The sequence below is a fragment of the Cibotium barometz genome, chromosome 33 (genome assembly GCF_041138505.1).
Source record: "Cibotium barometz isolate CiBa-2024 chromosome 33, ASM4113850v1, whole genome shotgun sequence".
NCBI lineage: Eukaryota > Viridiplantae > Streptophyta > Polypodiopsida > Cyatheales > Cibotiaceae > Cibotium > Cibotium barometz.
The window spans coordinates 48169447-48187795 of NC_141078.1; the positions used below are offsets into that span (position 1 = coordinate 48169447).

Below are 18349 nucleotides of genomic sequence, written 5' to 3' on the forward strand. Positions count from 1 at the left end.
TAGATATCAAGTCCCAAAAGTTGGGAATATTCTCCCTAACTGCAATGGAGATCTTGAATGGTTTGTACTCTTTGCCAAGCCCATTCAGATAGACACTCACTAAATCATCATCCTCCACTGATACATTGATAGACAAAGCTTTTGTTGCCAATCAGAAAGGCAAAGGTAAAGCTTCTTTGCATGGTGGTTATAAGTCAAAATCAGAATCCTCAGGTAAGGATATAGAGAAAGAAGGTGATAAGCCTAAAAAGAAGGGCAAGTGTCACTATTGTAGGAAACCACGGCACTACATACATGAGTGTAAGAAAAGGCTAGAGAAGGAAAAAAAGAAAGAATCGAGCATGGCTGTGGGGCTGATGCATCTGCACCAAGTGCAGAGAAGAAGAAATCTACAAGTTTTGCTCATCAAGATGATTGGGCATGGATTGTACATTGCAGTTATGACCCTTCTGTTCATGATGTATGCATGTCAGTGGCATAATCGGATGCTTGGTACTTTGACCGTGGTGCTAGTAAGCACATTACTTCACAAAAAGGTTTGTTCTCATCTCTGGAATCTATCCTAAGTGCAGGAACCATCACATGTGCAAATGGTTCCTCATATCTTGTCAAAGGAGTTGGTAGAGTTGTGCTCACTGCTGCTGCAAATGGAGGCGCATTTACTCTTTCAAAAGTTTTATATGTGCCAAGCATTAAGAAGAACTTGATGTTAGTTTCAGCCTTAGCCTTGTCAAGCTTGACGGCGGTGAAAGTTGTGGATGGCAGATCTACAGTTCAGGATAGAAATGATGGGTTATTCTATCATTGCCTCAAGTACCTTGTTTCATGGCCTATACAAGATGGATGTATTTGAGAGGTTGCTCAGTCTCTACAACTCGTGCTATGAGTGATGCAGAATTATGGCATGCACGAGTTGGCCATCTGAATTATGGCAGTTTGTTACGCCTTTAAAGGCATGAAATGGTGTCTGAATTGCCAACTCTTGAGACCCCTACTAGACATGTATGTGAGGGGTGTATTCTTGGTAAAATACATCGGGCATCATTTCCAAATGATGGATCTGTGAGAGCTGTTAAGAAATTATAGCTTATACATAGTGATGTACGTGGTCCTATGAGGACACCATCTATTGGGGGATATCTCTACTTCGTCACTTTTATTGATGATTACTCCAGATTACTCCAGATATAGCTGGTGTGTATCCATTAAAGTAGAAGTCAGAGGTTTTTATGTGCTTTAGGCACTTTGTATCCATGGCTGAAAATGCATGTGAATGTAAAGTTGGCACTCTTCGTTTAGATCGAGGGGGGGAGTATATGTCCAAGGAATTTCATGCATATATGGCTGAAAAAGGCATAAGGCATCAATGTACAGTGCCATACACACCTCAGCAAAATGGTGTGGCTGAGAGGAAGAACATGTCTCTCATGGAGATGGCACGATGTATGGTGAAAGCCCAAGATTTACCTCATGGTTTTTGGTTAGAGGCAACTATGTGCGCAAACTATGTGTTGAACAAATGCCCTAGGTCTTGCAGTCTAAAACTCCTTATGAAGCTTGGCATGGCAGGAAGCCTTTGTGGCTCATTTGCGTGTTTTTGGTTGTCTTACTTATGCTCTTATGCCTGAGCAACAACGCAGTAAGCTTGATGATAAGGCAGTTAAATGCATATTTGTGGGATATAGAAAGCAAGGATATATCCTACTCTAGGCCTCAAAGCGGATTTTGGTAATAAGTAAAGATGTTTTTGTCGAAAACTCAGTTCAGCCCATGCTTTCATGTAAAAAATAGCAGAATGTATGCTCACATGACATGTTTGATTCGCTCCTACCTTTGTTTAATGGAGGGCAGCCATATGTAGAGCAATTAAATGCTCAACCAAGTGCCGAAATTCAGCCTTTGCAGGCAAAATCAGCCTTTTTATGAGGCAATTATTGAGGATGTAGTGGATGAGGAGAGAGCAGCCATAGAAGAATCTAGGCGTATGCCAAAATGGCTTGTGCAGACATTGAGGGATAGCAAGTTAGCAGTTCCTTTACCTAGCAGAACTCGTGCAGGTTCTCATCATGCAAATTATTCTCATGTGGATCATGTTCTCATTTCTACTTTATGTAATGAGAAGGAACATGTTTCCTTTTAGGAAGCACATGATGATGATCATTGGATGCATGCTATGCAGGATGAGTATAATTCTATACTCAAGAATGACACTTGGTATTTGACAGATCTACCTCATGGCAAGAAGGCCATTGGTACTAAGTGGGTTTACAAGTTAAAACGCAAAGCAGATTGTAGCATTGATCGCTACAATGCCAGACATGTTGCAAAGGAGTATGCCCAGCAAAAGGGCATTGATTATGATAAGACCTTTGCACCCACATCTCATATGACTACCATTAGGTGTGTCATTGCTTTGGCAGCACATCATGGGTGGAATGTACATCACTTGGACATTAAGACTACATTCTTGAATGGTGATTTATATGAGGAGGTATATGTATCGCAGCCTCCTGGTTTTGATGTGAAAGAAGAAGAGTCTAAAGTATGCGGTCTCACAGTTGAGCAGATTTATGCATAGCCCAGGTACGAAGCATTGGCATGCTATTAAGCGGGTTTTTCGCTATTTACAGGGCACTCAGTATTTTGGATTGTTTTATCCAAAAGGGGGTGAGTCATAGCTGCATGCTTTTAGTGATTCAGATTGGGTTTGATGTTATGACACACGAGTGTCCACTAGTGGGTTTTGCTTTCACCTTGGTGATTCATGTATATCATGGCTCAGCAAGAAGCAGCCTGGCCACTTTCAGCTATGAAGCTGAGTACATTACAGCTTTTACAACTACAGTTGAGTGTGTGTGGGGCTCAGATGTCTTATGGCTGATTTGGGTGTTGGACAGTTGTTTAGCACTACGATTCACTGACAGCCAAATCGCCTTAGCAGTTGTGAGGAACCTGATGTTTTATGCTGGCACCAAGCACATTGAGGTGTATTACCACTTTGTCAGGGAAAGATTCTTTGCAGCAGAGAAGATCAGCTTGGCCTATGTGCCTGCACATGACAACATGGTAGATTTATTCACGAAGGCTCTTCCTCGTGAAAAGTTCGAAGCTTTTTGTAAAGCTTTGGGCTTACTGCCTTTTCAGGATTGATCGACCATACCTTGTACATGTTCACATTATCACTCCATGGGGGATTTGTAGCATTATATGGTAGTGATGTGTGTGTTCGAACACACTTAGCTAGGAGGTTTTTTTCCCCGTGCATATGTACACCCTCTTATCTACTCATTTTGGGGTGTATACTTATCTTTTGTATCTGGCACACATTTGTTAATTCTAATCTAGTGAGTTTGTGTACTCTCAAGCTTCTCTATCTTGTGTGTGTGCATTGTTGCAACCCTAACCCTAATTCCAACAAAAAGTACGTACCCTCCTCACATTTAAAAAAGGTTTTCGTAATATAATTTTAAAAAAGAGGGGTTTTTTTTGGCTTGGTTGGAAATTTGAAAGTACTCTACTTACACACACTAGATGTCAGTGGACACAAAAGTTTAAAAGATTTTAGACCAATCAAAATTAGTAAGTAATACCTCTAGTCATGAGAGAGGAAGGGTTTTAAGCATTTGGCATTTGGGTAAAAGTTTTTTATACACACCGATCGAGACCTGGGGTGATGGACTTTGTACTTTGTTTGAGTGTGAACATTGCTTTGTGAAAGGATGGCAGAGAGTCTTTTCTCATGTGGGCCGTTGGATTTTGGATTCACACAATTTAGGTCTTCAAAACTTGCAGGGCTGAAGTTTGCAACCTTGCCCTTCAAAATTTTAGGGTATCCTGAAAGTTATCTTCAGTGTGAGGCTCTCAAGTCTCAACCCACTCCCATTTATTTTCCCTTTAAGTACGTAGCCTCCTCACATTAAAAATAGGGTTTTTGTAGGGTTTTGGGCACTGCTCGAAAAAAATGTTTTTTCAACAACATTTTTTTGCAACCCTTAAAATTAAAGATAGTGCGTAGGCTTTTAACCGAGATTTGGACTTGAAAATCACCAGAAATCGTACAAATGCCGGGATCTATAACTAAAATATGCAAATTTCAACCCTTAAATAAAAGGCAACGTCGAATTTCGATTGGGATTGCGAGGAAATTGCACTACGAACTGGGTTTTGTGAGAGGAGTGGTTTTGAGCTTGGTTGGAAATTTGAAAGTAAGAACATCTATTTCAAAGGAATAACATCATGAAAGACTGACTAGATGAACTTTCACATTGGGAGGTGAAGATTTGAACGCACCACGTACATTGCTGAGGCCCCGGTGGGCAGGGATGCTGACTGGCCAACTTCTAAGGGTTGAAGGGAAAATTTAAAGGAAACGTGGTGTATATGAGAGGTGCGACTCGCGACCACTCGTACTGCATATTTACTCCGGTAAAAGGAAATACGGATTTCAATGTCCACTCGTACTGCATATTTACTCCGGTAAAAGGAAAATTTAAAGGAAACGTGGTGTATATGAGAGGTGCGACTCGTGACCACTCGTACTCTGCATATTTACTCCGGTAAACGGAAATACGTATTTCAATGTCCAGGTAGGGGCAGCGTCCACTTTGCCAACAAGGACTTCTTCATCAACTTGTATTTGTACACTGTCAACTTGTATTTGTAGAGACCCACCTCGATCCGCCTCAATTTTCTTCCTTCCCCGAATCCCCTTGGCGGGCATTGATTGGCCGGGCCACCCAAAAAAAAAACCCTCTGCAAAAAAAATTCACATCAAAACTAAACTTTAAAAAACTTTATATTGAAAAATTAAAAATTGGACAATGATGAATGATCATGTTGCTAAATTTGATACAATCAAGTTTGGCAATCACTTCAATAAAAAAAACATAACATTTTTTTAAGAACTTTGATTCACTCAAATATCCCAAAGACACATGTGAATAAACATGTCTTGAGGTCTTTGCTCCTGCTCTCCAAAAACCAATAGCATCTGTATAATCAAAAGACATGAGTGGAAGTCCTTCAATAGAAATGCGCATCAATATATCCATGCTCTTGGTTTCCAATCGGTTCCGCAACTTACTTTTGATAATGTTTTGCATATTAAAACCTCTTTCACACACTGCAGTACTACTGCATTATTGCAACATTACAATTTGAGCTAGAGATAACAATGTAGGATACTTCTGACACCACACATCATTTCCTTGAGTGACTTTCCTTTCCAATCTGATGCACCATGAATTTTGAACACATGAAACTCTTTTCTTACGCATCTCTCATCTAACATTGCATTAATATGTTTACCATCTTCCAACGTGACAGCATATCCATAATGCAAAACCAAGGCATCCAACTCAACAGCACCATAGTTTTTCAACTCTTTGGATGATGGAAATCCAAGAGGAGTAAGAATACTAAAATTTTTCATTATAGAAGAATCAGCAAATCTAGTATTCAAGTGACTCTGAACTTCATTGCAAAATTCCATTTGAAAATCAACAGCTGTAGCCAAGTCACTTCCAGAAGCACATCTCTTAATCCTTACCCCATAATACATATCACCTTTAATTGCCTTACGCATTGTCTAAAACCAACCATGTTGGCAACCAAATTCAGGAATGGATGGAAATCCATAACCATCATGACCTTGCAAATTCATATCTATATAGCATGGACCAGTTGAAAACTCCACATCTATAAAAGGCAATAGTAGAAGATATCAAGCTTGGTATGCTTGTCACATCCACAAAACTTTTCTGAAACACTAGTGACAAATTAGCCAAGTGATCTAACATATCTGCCAAAAAATGCAACATGTATATAAACTTAAAGTTGGCAACTATCCTATACAATCTTTCATTCTCCTCTTTTAGGCATCGGAGAAGTGGCTCAAGTACTTCACATACTTTTACAAAAACTTTATGCCGACTTAACCACCTGAGTTTATGGATTTTCTCCATCTTAAGGTGAGGACAATCCAATTCTTCTTGCAATTGAGCTAACCTTGCTGAACGTTTAGAGCTCTTCTTGAACAAAGTAGCAATCTCATTTAAGGTTGTATCCATAAAAATAGCATGCTGTGAGTTTGAATGCATCAGACACACACAAATTTGTTCTATGAGCAACACAATGGATGGCAGTCATGAAAGGACTCCTCTTTTTCAACAAGGCAGCAAGACCATTAGTTACACTTGTCACTACTGATGTTCCATCTGAACCAAAACTCACCAATTTAGAGCGATCAAGACCATATTCATCTATCAATCCCACCAAGGCAATTTCCAATCCCTTTGCTGAACGATCCATGACCTCAAGCAAACGCAAAAAAGATGTTTGTATGCCATTATCACGCATGTAGCTTGCATACACTATAAGATGCTCCATAACAGAAATATCTGTCAATTCATCAACCACGAGACCAAAGAAAGGAGAAGCCTTCACTTTTTGGATGACAGACTGGCATATGGATTCACTAATGAATGAGGCAAACAAGGGTGCAGCCTTATCATTTTGATAAAGCTCTTTGGTCAGAGCTTGCACACCACACATAGACATTAGTTCAACAAGGTTTGAAAACTTGTTAAAAGCAAGATCCTCCTTGGCAATGTAATAGGCAAATCGAAACAAATTCAAAACTCCCAAGTCCACATCACCTTGTTGCCGCTTTATTCCTTCTTTCAAAGCATTTTTGCCATAGTTAGCAGAGTAAGCAGTCCATTTATGCTGGTGTGAAGAGGCATGCACTCTAATAGCACTTAATTGTATATTCATTGATCCACATGTGCCAAATTCACTTCTACATTTTCTCATTTTTTGACACAGTGTGCAAAATATACGACCACGTTTAGCATCAAAATGAGCCCAATCAAAAGGTATAGTCCATGCATCATTCCACATACTGCAAACATTTTTAATTTTCTCTACTTCACACTCTTGAGATGAGTGTTTCTAGAGACACCTTCAGAATCATGCAAATTCGAATCTCTTTGCTTTCTAGCCTTCTTTTTGGATACAGGACAGAACGTGTAAATCGAGGCAATGCTAATGAAGTTGATTGCTTATGCGCCATAACTATATAAAAAAAAACATTTCAAATTTTAACAGGATTTTACAAACTAAACTATTCTACATTTATAAAAAATCAATATCAAAATCACTCTTTTTATACTTCAATTAATTAACTTTTTAGTATTTTAACTTTATTAAGATAAATCCCAAAAAATTATCTTTTTGGTATTTTAACTTTATAAAGATAATCCCAAAAACTAATTTTTAGTTCAAAAAAGGTATGATCAAAACACAATTAAATCTAGAAAAACAATTTACTAATTTTTAGATCAAAAAAGGTATGATCAACAACACAATTAAAATATAGAAAAATAATTTACATGGTATATACTATATAGAATTCAGCTTAAACAAATAACTTACAAAGAAAAAAACAATAGAACTTATGAATAAGACACATAAAAAAACTAAGCATGATTAGATTAATGCATGCAAGCTCTCTGAGCCTCTCTTACAAAAGCATGCACGCAAGCTGTAAATGAAAGGCTCCTCATGGCAATGGTAGCCTTCTGTCAGCCGACTTCAAGGCCTCCCTTGCAAGGGAGAAAGTCATAAAGACAACAACTCTCTCTCCAATTGCATGCAGCAGCCAGCTTCTTCGAAGCACTAGGAATCCTCTCTCGGACATGCCTGCATCCTCTCTCGGACATGCCTGCATCCTCAGGTGTAAATATAGGGCTGCTCATGGCCATGGAACAAGTTTGTTCCATGGCTCCAAGAGCCTCCCTTGCAAGGGGAAAACAAAAGGGCACAACAAGGGAAAAACAAAAATAAAAAACAAACACAAAAAAACACTCAAGACAGACATCTTTCTCACTCTCAGCCATGCATGCGCCCTCAAAGCTTAACGAAATTGCCAAAACAGACGCTAACATAGAAGCCAAAAACAACAAAAATCGTACAAACCAGAGGCATACTACGCATGTAACAATAGCACAAACAAATCGTACAAACCACAAGCATTCTACGAATAGAATAACACAAGCAAACGATTGGATGAACCGAGCTTTACGCTAATACAGACGCCAAAAGAACAAAAATCAAACAAGCTTTACACACTAATATAGAGTCCAGACGCCAAAACAGATATAAATAATATATTGCAAACAACAATAATTGTACAAACCAGAGGAATACTATCGTCTACGCAGATTAATTGAAACCCTACAACGTTCACATATTAATTGAAACCCTACTAATAATGAACGTAACAAAAGCAGATGCAACAACAAGCACAGACGAATGAGAGGAACGATTGCATCACTGTTGTGCTCGGATGCGGCTGCCGCCCGAAATCCTACAAAAACCGTACAAACCACATGAAAACCGTACAGGTCACAGATTAACCCTACTGACGAAAGAACGTAAGAATAGCAAGCAAAATCGAATAAAACTCACCTAGAACAATAGCAAAACGCAACAAGCACAGACGAAGGAGGGAAAACGATTGCATCACTGTAGTGCTCGGCTGCGGATCCCTCATGAACTAGTGGAAGGACTCAGGAGCCGATTCAGCCGTTAGCACAGAAGACGATTCAGCGGCCAGCACAAAAGATGATTCAGCCACCGAGTGAAACCCTCAAACATGCAGAACTCAACTCGAGAGAGAACTCGAGACAAACATACGAGTGAAAAAGGAATGAGCCGCTCACCAATGCAGCCCTCCGATTGCCTGCTACCCTTATTACTAAATATTCTACCTCTAAAACCACTCACCAGCAGTAGGGGTCTTCGTGGAGCCCCCGGCACCTTGACTTCGTCTAGCTTTCTAGCACTGTTGCATCAATGCTTTTGTATCGCAAACAATAGCTACCGACCTCTGCTACGCAAGTCTAACCCTAGCCTCACTTTTGTACCATTGTTGAATGAATACCTGCTCTGTCTAGATGCACGGGCCACTCTAGCCTCAATCATAAGACGTCTCTTCGCAATTGGGTTATATACCTCGTGCTAAACCTGACAGGCCTACCATCTTTTCCCTCTGCGTTTGAACCCAAACCTAGCTCACAGCACATTCACCTCCTTGGCATGTACCATTTTGCTGGTTTCTTAATGGAGAGCTGAGCTTGTACTACCGTAAGGGATTATTTGGGCGTGTTCTGTATCTTCTTGTTGAGGGAAATGGCGCCTTCCCAGACCTCAGATGAGCTGAAACAGCCCTTGCTTGGGAATCTGGCAGATGAGGTGCCTCCAGATTACTTCAGCAATGCCAACTGGTTGAGCTACATGTTCTTCTACTTTGCAGGCACTATTTTAAAGCTGGGCAACTCCAGAATACTCCTGCTCAAGGACTTGCCGGCCGTCCCAGCTGAATGCAAGTCAGAGATGCTAGTGTCCCGGTTTCTTGAAGTTTGGGAAGCTCAGAAGAAAGGTTCAGGAAAGCAGTCCATATTGTTTGCTCTGTGGAAGTGCCTATGGAGGGATATCCTCAAAACCGGGGTTTTTGCCGTCCTCAAAGGAGTGGGGGTTCTCTCTGGACCCATCTTCCTATACTTCTTCGTTGATTATGCCTCTGGAAATGTGCGGTTTGAGCACGAGGGCATTGTGCTTGTTGTCTCCCTGTCAGTTGCCAAGATTATGGAGAATTTGGCCCAAAGGCATTGGTACTTTGGAGTGAGGGTTTTGGGGACTAAAGTACAGTCTTCCATGATGTCTGCAATTTACCAAAAGGAGCTCTGCCTGTCCAGCACGGGCCGACGGCGCCATGCAACTGGAGAGATCGTTAACTACATCTCTGTGGATGCTTATCGTCTTTGTGAGTTTGCCTGGAGGCTGCATTGGAGCTGGCTTGTGCCGGTGATACTCATAGGTGCCATATGTATCGCCTTCGCCGTGGTTGGCCTCGCAGTCCTCCCTGCTGTCATCATCATCATTGTGGTGCTCGTGTGTCTTTCTCCCTTGATTAAATCGATGCAGCTAGCGCAGCGGAAATTCATGGCAACTCAAGATGAGAGACTCAGAGCTACCAGTGAGATTCTGCAAGGCATGAAGGTGATCAAGCTACAAGCATGGGAAGAGAAGTTTGATGCATTCATCCAACAGAAGAGGGAGATAGAGTTCAAATGGCTCGCTGAAACGCAGCAGAAGAGAAACTATGCCACCATCATTTACTGGCTTATGCCCATAGTGCTAACATGCATAGTGTTGATCACTTGCCTTTTAATGGGCATTACCCTCACACCCACCACTGTGTTCACAGTGCTAGCAACTTTCAGAATCATTCAGGATCCTGTCAGGATGACGCCGGAGGTCCTGGCTGCCATGATCCAAGCTCAAATCTCCTTTGTCCGCCTGGAAAAATTCTTGCAAGAAGAAGAGTTACCCATGGAAGCCCTTATTGGCCCACTGAATGGGCTGGATACGACATCCAATTACACAATCAGAGTGGACAGTGCCTCTCTGAGCTGGAATCCTGAAGAGCCCGAGCCTACTCTTAATGATATCAACATGGTTGTAAAGCGGGGAGAGAAGGTTGCTGTTTGTGGAGCTGTGGGGGCTGGCAAATCGTCACTTCTACTTGCACTTCTCGGTGAGATACCAAAATTATCTGGTTCGGTAAGTGTATGCTACTTCTCCTTTTTTCTTTGCTCTTGTTTTTAGAGATCTTTCCATAGCTGATGAAGAAGCTTGCACGTATAATCCTGAAAGAATACTTGGGTTTGAATTCCTTGTCTCCATCCAACATGGCATACTAGGCCACTGGCCATGTGGCAATGATGATAATGAACACATTTTATGCCCTGTTGGTGCTCGCATTGCAGGTGCATTTGTCTGGTAGCATTGCCTATGTACCTCAAACTGCTTGGATTCAATCTATGACAGTCCGAGACAACATCTTGTTTGGTAAACCATTCGACAAGGCACGCTACAGGAGGGCTGTGCGAGCATCTGCACTAGAAGAAGACATGAAGAGTTTCAGCCATGGTGATCTCACAGAGATTGGGGAGAGGGGGATCAACATGAGCGGCGGGCAGAAGCAGCGAATTCAACTGGCAAGGGCAGTGTACAATGATGCAGACATTTACTTGCTGGATGATCCATTCAGTGCAGTGGATGCACAGACAGCTTCCGTTTTGTTCCATGTAATGATCTGAACACTTCACTGCAATATGTGTTGTTTGACGTAGAAGTTGTGCCATTTTACCGATGAGCTCCATGCATGTGGCAGGAATGTGTGATGGGAGCTCTTAGAGATAAAACCGTCGTGTTGGTGACGCATCAAATTGAGTTTTTGCCTTCTGTGGACACCATTTTGGTGAGTTGTGCTGTGTAGTTAATCCTGCATGGCCCTTATGTTGCAGAGGCTGCCTTGCACATTGGTAGCTTGCCCCAAACACCATTTTAAGGGGCTTTGTGAGAGTCCTTAATGGCATCTTCTTCACTGGAGAAATACTAACACGTGGATTAACCCCCGATCTGTTCCAAGCAAAGTAATCGGTTGGTCAACTTAATGTCCTGTCACATCCACCCATATGTACAAGATTGCTGAAAATGTGCATGCACCTTTGCACTTGAGGCATACATGTGAGTAGTGTACATGGTTGCTGGACATGTGCCTGTGCATTAGAGTCATACATTAGCATCATACACAGGGCACAAGGTTGCTGGACACGTGCTGGTGCCAGTGCCTGAATCTGTGCATTAGAATCACACATGTGGATGGTGTACAAGGTTGCTAGATATGTGCATGTGCCTATGCATTGTCATCATACACACTATAATTCTTGGATAGTTGTTGAATACATGCAAAATGGATATTGCTTCAAACAGGTGATGAAAGATGGAGAGATCAAGCAGGCGGGGACCTACGATGATTTGTTGACAGCACCAGACGTGTTCCAGGAGCTGGTCTCGGCACATGAAGAGGCATTACACTCAGTGATGGATGATGAAGAGGAAGGATCTAGAACCCAAGAAAATGAAGGGCCAGATAATCAATTCCGAAAGATACAGAAGAGGCTAAGTAGAGAGGAATCTCTAACAGAGAAAGGGCAAGAGGGAGCATCTACTCAGCTTGTGCAAGACGAGGTGGTTGTGTCGGGGAAAGTTGGGCTGAAACCTTATCTTCAATACATCCAAATATCCAACTCTCAGTTAGTCGCCACGGTGTTGATTCTATCTCAGCTGGTATTCTCAGGAGCTCAGCTCTACAGCAACCTGTGGTTAGCACAAGGTGTCTCCAACTCCGCTATATCTTCCCAGGTTCTCATTGGGGTCTACTGTGGGATTTCTCTTGTTTGCATAATAGCGTTTGCTCTTCGCAGCCAGATGATTGTCCAGCTTGGCCTGCAAGCTTCCAAGTCCTTCTTCACCAGGTTGATGACATGCATCATGAAAGCACCCATGTCCTTCTTTGATGCAACCCCTTCTGGGAGGATCCTCAATCGGGTACGCCATGCTATGCCCGACATTCTAATGCCCATGATGTTAACAAGTTGTGTGTGTGTGGCAAGGTGTGCTTGCTTTGAAATGTAGAAAAGGTGATGACACAAACCAATCTCATCTTTCAAGCTAGCTGATACTTTGTGTTTTGGGCGGATTGATGTGAAGGCCTCAGTGGATATGAGTGTGATTGACCTCGACATACCTTTCTCCATTGCTTCGGTTCTGGGCACTTCATTGGATGTCGCATGCATAGTCATTGTCACATGCATAGTCACATGGCAGATCATAGTGGTGATATTACCAGTGCTTATCATGGCCCAATATCTCCAGGTAGTGCACTAATCTCTGAACGTTGATCCTTGAACATTCTCGGGATCTCTTAGCATACTGCGTTTGTATGTTTGCAGAGGTACTACGCAGCTGCTGCTCGGGAGCTGAACAGGATAAACTCTACAACCAAGGCACCTATAGTTAACAACTCTGCAGAGACCATGACTGGGAGTGCAATAATCAGGGCGTTCAAGCAGACTGAGAGGTTCAGGACACGGAACTTGGAGCTCATCGATTGGGATGCAAGTGCATACATCTACAAATTCGCAGCTCTTGAGTGGATGGTGCTTCGCATTGAGCTGAGTTGCACTTGTGTGCTAATCGTGGCAGCTTGTCTGGTGCTATTCCAAGGCAGTATTTCAGGAGGTAATCTTGAATTTTGTGGAAGGCACCCAGTATACTTTGCAAGTGTTCTGCTATGTTTCTTTGAAACCTTGTCTTTTACATTGTAGGGCTTGCGGGATTGGCTGTTACGTATGCCCTCGCTTTGAACAGCTCTCTTGTGGTGTTCTCCATCTGGCAATGCTTCTTAGCAATCTTCATAGTATCAGTGGAGCGAATCAAGCAATATTTAGAGCTGCCAAAGGAGGCCCCTGCAGTGATTGAATCAAATAGGCCTCCAGCTCAATGGCCAACCAAAGGAGAAGTTTATCTTGATCACCTACAAGTATGTGCTCAAACTCTAAGGCTAGGAGCTAGCTCACTCCTCCTAGCACTAAGGTGGCATTTAAGTGCAACAAACCACACCCCCCCCCCCTCCCCACCACGACACACACACACACACACACACACACACAAACACACACAGCCACTTGGGATGGGTATCTATTTCCATCTGATGTGATGGGTCATTTTTGCAGATACGGTATCGAGAGAACTCTCCCATGGTTTTGAAAGGTATAACATGCACCTTCCATGGGGGTCAAAAAATAGGTGTGGTTGGGCGTACCGGGAGTGGGAAGACAACCCTGATCAGTGCTCTTTTCCGCCTTGTCGAGCCATCTGGTGGCAGGATTTGCATTGATAATGTTGATATTGTCTCGATTGGTCTTCACGATCTCCGATTCAAATTGGGAATTATACCTCAAGAGCCTGTCTTGTTTCAAGGCACAGTGAGAACCAACCTCGACCCATTGGGCCAATACTCAGACCTCGAAGTTTGGGAGGTAGTTTTCGCACTTCATGGCCCTCTTCTCTCTCCACACACACACAGTACATGCCATCCTCATAATATTCACATCTTTAAAAAAAGAAAAAAACTCTACATACGTATATAAATATAGTTGTAAGTATTTTTTTATATGTAAGTGTATACACACATATACATACATAGATATACACACGTGTACGTCTATATATATATATATATATATATATATATATATATATATATATATATATATATATATACATATGTGTGTGTACATATATACACATATGTACACACATGTACACACACACATATGTATATATATGTGTATATATGTACACACACACATATGTATATATATATATATATATATATACACCTAGATGAATCTAGGAACATGCCCAAATTCACTTTATAAGAATGTGCAATTTATAACCTCGTGGTAGTCATCCACAAGTATTTTTTATATGTAAGTGTATACACACATATACATACATAGATATATACACGTGTATGTGTGTGTGTATATATATATATATGCGTACATGTGTATATATGTACACATACAGATATGTGTATTTATGTACACATACATAGATATATATATACATATATACCTAGATGAATCCAGGAACATGCCCAAATTTACCTTATAAGAATGTGCAATTTATAACCTCATGGGAGTTGTGGCCAGTTGATATTGTGCCAATTCTTTCTTTCTTTAGCGGTGCATTTATCCTATCAACTACTTATTTCTTGTCCTAATTCTTTCTATTTGCTACTTTCCTTAGTGCTAGGCTTCATTATGGCTGAGTCTGCCCTGCATCTCCGAAGGTTTGGCAGAAACTCAATACGAAGGGCTTTGTGTGAATATATGCTCTTATGTGTGTGTGTGTGTGTGTGGAGTGCTTGTGTGAGAGCATATCTTGATACAGAGTTCTACACCCACTATTGGGCACTGATGACGTTAGTGGGGATGTCGTAGTATCTAGTTCATACTATGCATAATGGAGTTGATAGTTATATAGTCTTGTTTTGACTACCATGAGTATATAACATGCACGTTCCTTACAGGTGAATTTGGGCATGTTTCTGGATTTATCTAGGTATATAATTCAGCCATATTAGCGGACATGCAGATTTCACATTGTGAAGTTTTCGTTCGAGTTGCGGCCAGTTGATATTGTGCTAATTCTTTCTATCTTTAGCGGTGCATTTGTCCTATCAACTAATTTGTTGTACTAATTCCCTTAGTGCTAGGCTTCATTATGGTTGAGTTTGCCTTGCATCTCCGGAGGTTTGATAGAAACTTAGTACGAAGGGCTTTGTGTGAATATATGCTCTTATGTGTGTGTGTGTGTGTGTGTGAGAGAGAGCATATCTTGATACAGAGTTCTACACCCACTATTAGGCACTTCTACACCCACTACTCGGCATTGATGACGTTAGTGGGGATGTCGTAGTATCTAGTCCTTACTATGCATAATGGAGTTCATAGTTATATAGTCTTGTGGGTTGACACCATGAGTATGTAACATGCACGTTCCTAAAAGGTGAATTTGGGCATGTTTCTGGATTCATCTAGGTATATATATATACTTAGTTGAGAGAGAGAGAATTATATATGATGACAAACACATGATTTTTCAGGCCTTGAAGAAATGCCAGCTTTTAGAAGTGATTGAGAAGCTACCTCTTCGCCTGGAATCTCGAGGTAGATTTTCTTTTCCGAAAAGGTTTGAAGATGGAATACACTTGATTATGGTAGATTTAGTAGTGCATTCTTAAAGCTGTGAGACGTGTTTATGGTTGATCTAGTGCATTCTTTAAAGGTGTGAGACATGTTTATGGTAGATTTAGTGCCTTCTTAAAAGGGGTGAGACGTGTTTGATCTAGTGCATTCTTAAAAGTTGTTATTTATGTATTTATTTGCTTTTACTTTATTTAGTTTGCCAAGGAAAAATATATCAACATATTTACTTGTTTTTATCACCTTTCTATGTCGAGAAGAAAATATATATAATAGTGTCTTCCAATGGCTCCATATACAACTTTTACTATATATGTATACATGTATATATGTGTATATATGTATATATGTATATATATGTATATATTAACCATGGACAACCAAGGCACAAGGAGAGGAAAAAATCCCTTCAATTTATCCTTTGTATTCCGATTGACCCTTTGTATTCCAGTTTCCATTCTTGCGTTTCGCTTCTTAATGTCTTGTACATACCGCAATAACGTGCCGGTTGAGTTCGATTGATCCTTTGTATTCAATTGATCCTTTGTATTCTAATTGACACTTTGTATTCTAGCTTCCATTCCTATGTTTCGCTTCTTAATGTCTTTTACATACCGCAACATCCTTTGTATTCTAATTGACCCTTTGTATTCTAGCTTCCATTCCTATGTTTCGCTTCTTAATGTCTTTTACATACCGCAACAACTTGCGGGTTGAGTACTAGTTATAGTTCGTGGATTCATCCAGGTATATAATTCAGTTGTATTAGCGGACATGCAGATTTCACATTGTGAAGTTTTTTTCTTAGTTGCAGTGATATTGTGTTTATTCTTTCTATCTTTAGCGGTGCATTTGCTCTATCAACTACTTATTTGGTCTACTAATTCTTTCTATTTGCTACTTCTCTTAGTGCTAGGCTTCGTTATCGCTGAGTCTGCCGCTCTGCATCTCTAGAGGTTTGACAGAAACTCAGTACGAAGGGCTTTGTGTAAATATATATGCTCTTATGTGTGTGTGTGAGTGCGCGTGTGAGAGCATATCTTGATACAGAGTTCTACACCCACTATTGGGCACTGATGACGTTAGTGGGGATGTTGTAGTATCTAGTCCATACGATGCATAATGGAGTTGATAGTTATATAGTCTTGTGGGTTGACTACCATGAGTATATAACATGTACGTTCCTAAAAGGTGATTTTGGGCATGTTCCTAGATTCATCTAAGTATATATATATATGATAAAAGTTATATATGGATCTTAGATTAACTGAGCAAGCCTTGTAGTCTCAAACAAAAAAACTAACTAACTAACTAACTAACTATATATATAGAAAAGGCATGGAGGGTCATGATTGCATGCAAATAGAAAGAGCAAGTAGGGTCATGATTGCATTGACTTTTTCAAGCATTAATCATTATATACAAAAATGAAATTTTAGAAAAACACTATTATTATTGAAAAGCTCACGTAATGTATTTAATGGAAATGTTTAAAAAAAAAACAACATTTTGATACCTATGTAGCAAGCGAATCTAATTTCTGTTTGGTTTGGTTTGGTTGGGTGTGTAGTGGATGACCAAGGTGAGAATTGGAGTGCAGGGCAAAGGCAATTGTTTTGCCTAGGGCGAGTGCTCTTGAAGCACAGCCAGGTGCTGGTGTTGGACGAGGCTACTGCATCTATCGACTCCGCGACCGATGCCTTCTTACAGAACGTCATCCGTGATGAGTTTGCCGCGTGCACTGTCATCACCGTGGCTCACCGCATCCCCACCGTCATCGACAGTGACATGGTCCTTGCTCTCCGTGACGGTAATCACCACTCATTGAGCGCTCTCTCTCTCTCTCTCTCTCTCTCTCTCACACACACACACACAAAAACAAACACAAGGCGCACACACACTAGGCATTGACTTTTCAACTCTAAAGAAAGAGAAGAGGGGCTTGACTTTCAAAGCTCATATATAATCAAGAAACAAATTTACTAGTAAAAATAAATTACAAACTATTTCGTTCATTTGCACACATCTTTTTTGCCGAAGATCTTTTCAAGATGGGACATGCTTAGAAGAGCCTCTTAAGTGTATTGTCAAGTGTTATTTATTTTGATTTTTTTGATTTTTTTGGGCTTGGCTTGGTTGAAAATTAGTGCCATTGTGCAATCTTTTTTACCGAAGAGGACATTCTTAGAAGAGCCTCTTAAGTGTATTGTCAAGTGTTATTTATTTTGATTTTTTTTTTTGGCTTGGCTTGGTTGGAAATTAGTGCTATCGTTTGCACAGGGGAGATTTGAATCCGTCATCACTAGGGACTCTCAAACTCCATCACTAGGGACTCTCAAACTCCTCCTTTACCATTGCACTAACGCGCTATCACTTGTTTCCTTACATTACTTTAACATTTGACAGGAGTTGCAATGGAGTTCGACACTCCAAGGAAGCTGATTGATGAAAAGACATCCTTGTTTGCTCAATTGGTGGCGGAGTATTGGGCTCAATCTAGTCGCAATAGTGCAAGTAGTGGACAATTGAATTTATGAGCCTTCTAACTTTTTAATTTTTTCCTATTTTTAGTGCATTCACATAGGCTCCCTTTTCTTTTATAATATGCTAGAATAAAAAAAAAAGGGGGGAAAAAAGGATTCGTGCACTCCCTTTTCTTTTAT

General features: G+C 40.8%; 1 protein-coding gene and 1 pseudogene across 1 annotated transcript in view; one reads left to right on the forward strand and one right to left on the reverse strand.

The window, feature by feature from the left end:
* Positions 1 to 5778: 5778 nt before the first annotated feature.
* LOC147619669 (uncharacterized) lies at positions 5779 to 6774 on the reverse strand (annotated as a pseudogene).
* A 1878-nt stretch (positions 6775 to 8652) lies between these two features.
* Positions 8653 to 18349, forward strand: part of LOC147619670 (ABC transporter C family member 8-like) — a 9862-nt gene continuing 165 nt past the window's right edge. The window contains exons 1-11 of the mRNA XM_086773360.1: positions 8653 to 10626; positions 10833 to 11153; positions 11240 to 11326; positions 11842 to 12459; positions 12622 to 12786; positions 12864 to 13152; positions 13239 to 13453; positions 13647 to 13952; positions 15587 to 15650; positions 17257 to 17496; positions 18093 to 18349. The exon at positions 18093 to 18349 is cut by the window's right edge and continues 165 nt beyond it. Coding sequence (XP_086629486.1) covers positions 9193 to 10626; positions 10833 to 11153; positions 11240 to 11326; positions 11842 to 12459; positions 12622 to 12786; positions 12864 to 13152; positions 13239 to 13453; positions 13647 to 13952; positions 15587 to 15650; positions 17257 to 17496; positions 18093 to 18223 — 3870 coding nt within the window. The 5' untranslated portion in view covers positions 8653 to 9192 and the 3' untranslated portion in view covers positions 18224 to 18349. The remainder of the gene's footprint in view (positions 10627 to 10832; positions 11154 to 11239; positions 11327 to 11841; positions 12460 to 12621; positions 12787 to 12863; positions 13153 to 13238; positions 13454 to 13646; positions 13953 to 15586; positions 15651 to 17256; positions 17497 to 18092) is intronic.